Source organism: Euphorbia lathyris, chromosome 2 (genome assembly GCF_963576675.1).
Source record: "Euphorbia lathyris chromosome 2, ddEupLath1.1, whole genome shotgun sequence".
Classification (NCBI taxonomy): domain Eukaryota; kingdom Viridiplantae; phylum Streptophyta; class Magnoliopsida; order Malpighiales; family Euphorbiaceae; genus Euphorbia; species Euphorbia lathyris.
This window is the reverse complement of record NC_088911.1, coordinates 62,576,978-62,582,790: the sequence shown is the minus strand read 5'-3', so window position 1 is coordinate 62,582,790 and position 5,813 is coordinate 62,576,978. Positions and strand designations below refer to the sequence as shown.

The 5,813-nt window shown below is 36.8% G+C and overlaps 1 protein-coding gene across 1 annotated transcript; it reads right to left on the bottom strand.

The window, feature by feature from the left end:
- Window positions 1-239: 239 nt before the first annotated feature.
- On the bottom strand, window positions 240-5,183 carry LOC136218445 (probable apyrase 6). The gene is made up of 8 exons (XM_066005310.1): window positions 4,323-5,183; window positions 4,043-4,155; window positions 3,598-3,705; window positions 3,049-3,103; window positions 1,851-2,051; window positions 1,646-1,743; window positions 1,223-1,419; window positions 240-1,134 (listed from the first exon to the last, which is right to left on the bottom strand). The coding sequence occupies exons 1-8, from the start codon at window positions 4,909-4,911 to the stop codon at window positions 852-854; spliced, it is 1,644 nt and encodes a 547-aa protein (XP_065861382.1). The 5' UTR covers window positions 4,912-5,183; the 3' UTR covers window positions 240-851.
- Window positions 5,184-5,813: the final 630 nt, after the last annotated feature.

Genomic DNA, 5,813 nt, shown 5'->3' with positions numbered 1-5,813 from the left:
TCCGTTTCAATCACAATGACTTATTTCGCTCTAAAATGTCCAGTATATTTATTCGAGAATAAATTACAATACGATTTGAGAATCTAATAAAAAAAACTGACTTGAATTAGTTTTAGAAGGTGTTTGTTTATTCCAACAGCCAAAAATCCAAACAGCAAACAAGTGGCTATTAACCACTTCTTGATGTGTGTTGCCAATGCAAACGCCACGACACAGTAACTAATAATGAAACAAATGAATGAATGAACAGCCTTGCCTTTTTATAAGTTTAAGTGTGAGAAATAATACAGCTCTAACATTTTTAAATAATAGAATCCCACTAGGGTACAAAATGGGAAGATGATCTTCTATCTTCTATGCTTTCAACTACTACTCACACTAGTTGGGTGTTTGGTTACCTACATTTCACCACCCGCTTGCATTTTCATTTTAAAGACAGAGTTTGAAGTATTTGGTTAAACACCTACTGTCTGCCCTTTTATAGCTGAAAATCTCTACCTTTTAAAAAAGTAGCATTTTCCAAAAACAAACAACAAACAGCAAGTAGCTGAACGGACCCTACATCTCGTCAAATTATCACCAACTGCAACTGCTTCAGCCTCATCTTCATTACTATTTGTCACTTTACTTTTGGAACATTTAGCCAGCCCCCTTCCATTTTTCCCACGTCAGTTTAACCCTTGACAGACAATTTTGTTTGACATACGCACGCCACTACACAATTGAAGAAAATAGCTTAACTGTGATGGCCCATCTAATACAATTGTCTACCAAGAGCCAAATGTGTCAAAAATTAAAGTATAGGGACCAAAATGGCAAACTATGCTAAATTTCAGCTTTAAAATGCATTATCAACTTCTTCCAACCCGACTTATTATATACCGCCCTTTTTCTAGATCAAAAACTGTTTTTAACTGTGGCTTCCTCCACTTTGATATAGACCATGCCACAAACATTAGTAGTATGGTAATGGCGATTAGCGAAAGCAATGTTGGTGATTCATCCCCAATAATCGTGGTAATCCAATCTGGTTGCTGCTGCTGCTGCTCCTCCAATGCAAAACTGCTCTGTAAAATGAAAGCACCCAATGCCCAATCAAGTGGGATGTTTCCAACCTGATTGGTATATTCAATCCTGTTTAACAACACGGGAAAAATAGCTTTTCCATTTAGAAAAATTCAAAAGAAAGATACCACCAAACGCCCTATGTTGAAATGTGTACCTTTCATCATCCAGTGCAATCCCAAGACTATCATGAAGTAGAGCCACAATGTATGCTGAAGAGAAGCAGTAGTGTGACATATCATCATCATTTAGCGAATGGTGCTTCTTTCTCAACCTCAACCAATCCTCTCCACAAAAGTTTTCTCCGGCAGTAATAAAGTCAGATAGAAATGCTCTTTGACCCAACCCGAAGAACTAACAAGTCAAAGGTGAAATTTAAAAAGAAAGAAAAGGTCTCAGAAGCTGGAAATAGTACATCAAAGAGTTGATTTAAATTCTAGCAACTCAAATCTGGCTATTATGCAACTACTAGTTTTCATTCACCAATGTGAAAAACCAACGCATAAAGGGCCAGAATATCTACAGACACACACCAAAAAAAAAAAGTAAGCATTCAACCAGGAAAGACAGTAAGTAAAACCTTTGATGTGTAGAAGAAATTCTCAGTCGCCAGAAAATTCCCCTGAAGCTTAGGAATGAATGTAGATCCTATATAGCATTGCTGATAGGAGCATTTCTCTGCATATCAGATAATGAAGATGCCATCATTGCTACGTCAAAAGAAACGAGTAGAAACTTTACAACACAAAAACTTGTAATATAGTCCTTCCGAAAGAAATTGATACCCTTGTCCTTCTCTAACAGCATTAGTGCTGCAGATCTACACTCAGAGAAGTTGCCCCTGGAAAGAAGACTGGAAGAATATCTATTCTTTTCTGCTGAACCTGGAGCGAGCTTCCAAGATTCCATTGGATGGTGATAGTAACCCTTAGGACTACAAGGATCAATAAACATTCCTTTCTCATGTGTTTTGAGAGCTTCAATAGCTAGAAAAATAAAAGATTTAAGTAACGCTCTGCACCAACTATCTAATAACAAAAATCAACACAGGAAGGAACTAATAATTATTACAATCATTACAGAATAATGCTAAAAAGAAAATTCACATATTCTGCGTTGAATATTTGTCCCAACATAATGTTCAAAAAGATGTAAGAAGGGGAGGGCAGAGCTGAGGCATCAGCATTAACAGCAATAAATACAGACAACAATCAAGCAGCATTTTCTTGGCAACTTAATCGAAATGAGGGTGGCAACTGAGTGGGCTTGGCTTCTTTATCATAAATGAGACTAGAATCTAAGGGTCACCTTGTCCCTGCCTAGTGCCTAACCACGCACAAAAAAGCACCCAAATTTTGTAAAGAATATCCAAGTAGCATTTGACTTGGTCTTCCAATATTAAGTGCAAATTGCCAAACTTGCCAGAGAATACCACAGTGACACAGTCTATCACAAAGAGAAACTATTCTAGCATTTGCTTAGTAATAGCATGAACCCCATAATGACAACAAGCTGACATGTCCATAGATATAAAATATTATCTAAACCCTGTAAACTTCATATAGAGCATTCAGATTCTCAATATCTTAATATGATTTTAAGCTTTATACCTTAAATTCTTGTTACAATTACTATGGATTAGGATTCTCTCATGCTCACTGTTAACATGAGATCTCATGTTAATAATCTCAACCATTCAATTCAAAATGAATGGTAAAATTTAATTATCTCATTAACGAATAACCAATTCCTAAAATTTAAAAATTATATTTCAGACGATTCATTTTTTAATTGAACGACTGAGATTTATCCACCATGATCTCTCATGTTCACTATGTACTTGAGGTCATCCAAATCTGACGACTATAGAGCCTTGTTAGAAGTTAATTATATAATTCAAGGCATATGAGACATAATCAATTACCATGTTAAGAAATCGCAGGCTTAATCCTTATAAAATAAACCAAAAGCATGCATGCTCACCAGATTGGTAGCTGGAAGCAGTAAGGGATTCCGTCAATGCTTCAAATGCAGCATTCTGCAAAATGGAAAAAGTCAAATACTAATCATCATCCACAATTCAGAAATGTAGGTTCAACACATAGAAGACCAATTAAAATGGGGATACCAATAAGAACTATAAATCAAAATGAAAACAGTTAAAATTTTGATTTCTTTCACCAAATGTATAGTAAGAGAATATAGCAGATCATCGATGAAGCGCTTTTTTCACCACTACTTTTTAATCTCCATTTCGGAAGGCTTGCTGTTTAAGCTCTAGTATGCAACCTTTCGGGTTGATTTATGTGATTATAACGCTCTTGTAAGAGTTCCATAAATCAACCCGAAAGGTCTATATTATTATAACGCTCTTGTAAGAGTTCCATAAAAGCACTTCCAACAAATGGGGAATAAATGAAAGTCAAGGTTGCAATAAGATCACAAATTACCCATTAAACGAAGAACTTAAAAAGCTTCATGGGCAAAAAAAGAACTTGAAATACATCATTAAAGATTATTGAGAGATTGTACCTGGCCAAAATGAAGAAAGCTGTGGCTACAGATACTGTAAGTAATATTCCCAAACTTAACTATGCGTGAGAACTCAGGAGGAACAGGCTCACCTGAAACAAAAGTAACCTGAAAAAGATGATAAAAAAAAAAAAAAATCAGAAAAGGTTGATCATTTAAAGCTAAATATCAAGGCATGATCTTATTCTGGAGTCTAGTGCCTAAAATTCACAAGATACATGAATATCCTGATATGATAGCATGTTGAAGTATTATGCATGCTAGAACAGAAACACCACTTGAATGGAAGTATTACTTCATTAAAGTAACCAGGACTTGAAATAGGCAGCAAGTAGCTCTTGAAAAACAGCACTATTCCACTAGTTTCAAATCTTATGACAGCAATCGATCGCATAGATCCACACACATTGAATGAATATACAAAAGTTAAGATTATCAAACAAACCTGAGCAGAAGCTCCACCAAGTTCAATAATCCCAACAGTTTGGCGAGAATCGGTTCCAAGTGTACCCAATGCGTAGTTGGCAACAACCCAAGCATATAACCCCTCATCCGAGCCTATGAAATGCAGACCATAAAATGCTTTTTAGATGAGGATCAGGATTCAGAACAAGTTGCAATTCCATCCATAAATGAACAATAGGACTATGTCTACCAAAAATAAAAGCTACTCAACTCAATGTGATTTTACTTTAAAACAATTCACACAAAAATGCAAAACATACCGGAAATCACAGAAGCCCAGTCATCCCTGAATTTGAAAGCGGACTTTCTCAAAACCGTTCTACACGACTCCAAAATCCTCTCTTGAACCTCCGTAGTGAGTAATCTCATTCCAGCAGTCGCCATTAACCGAATTTCGGTCTCTCCCCAAAGCTTTCTCGGCACTCGTCCTTTGCCAAACTCCACCAGCTCATCCAAGGACCTGCCCGCCTCATCCGGATCCTCGGCATGCGCCGACAATCCTGGATTGACTTTCATCGCCCCATCCCCAAAACTGTAAACGAGTCTCCCGCTCTCAATTGTGTACGAAAACACGTGAATCCGGGTGCCCGTACTACCCCCATCGATGACAATCCCATATTTCCTACGAGACTGGTGAGAATCCCCGGTTCTAAAGAGAAAATAACAGGACAGAAAAACCGTTAGAGTGAAAACGGAAGCGACGAAAATACAAAAGAAGCCAGATTTATTGAGTTTGGTTTTGGAGAAGAGGGTAGAAGATCGTGGAGTGGGTCGAATCTGAAACTTGATGGGTTCCATATTATGGGTGGGCTTAGAATCGACCCGAGTACGGAGATGCGATCGTCGCATCAAAGGAAGTGAATTTTGGAGAGAGGATGAGAATCATATGATCAGGGTAATTATTATTGTTTAGATTTTGTAAATACAGAATTAAAATCCTAGTTGTTGGTGTAATGGGAATAGAAGAGGGAGAGGGCAAAATTCTATCGCCCTCTCGCTCTCGCTCTCGCTCTCTGCGTAAACTTTCAGGTGATCAGAAAGGGAATATCATAATATGATGATGATGGAGTAAAAGAAGAACAAGAAGAAGGACAGGTCAGCTTTACACGGAAAAGCTTTTCAATTCAAGCGCAGCGCAAGCCAATCATCGTTTAGTATTTGCACTTCCATTTCCACAATAATTTTTTTACCGGTTTTAACCCATGTTTTTAAAACCGAACCGGATCGGCCGGTTCGACCGCAAACTGGCCATGTATCCGGTCTAGTTGTATACATTTGGAGTCGATGATATTAACCCGTTATGAACTGGAGTGAAACCGTGAACTGGTCTGAACCCAGTTTTTTCCAAATAAAATATAAATAAAAGAAAATCTCATATGATTGCTACATCTGTTGAACGATCGACAAACACAATAAGCGGAAAGATGAAAGCAAGATGGGATATAAAAAAGAAAAATCTAGAATCTTTAAAACATTTGTTGAGACTTGTATCCATAAATCCTAAAAGTAATATAATATATAATCTTTACTTCTTTTTTTGGCAGAATCGTTATCCTGTGTAAGATATTTTTGAGAGACTTCGGTTAGAAATATTGTTGTAGGAAAGAGACAAGTCGTGTAAAAGATGAAAACGTTTATATATATGCACGAAAGGAATGATCCTTAATTAATTTTACTTTTAATTGGTTTTATAATTTTTTTATTAAGAATATCATACGCCTTGTCTCTCTAAGAGCCATTTTTACTAGTTT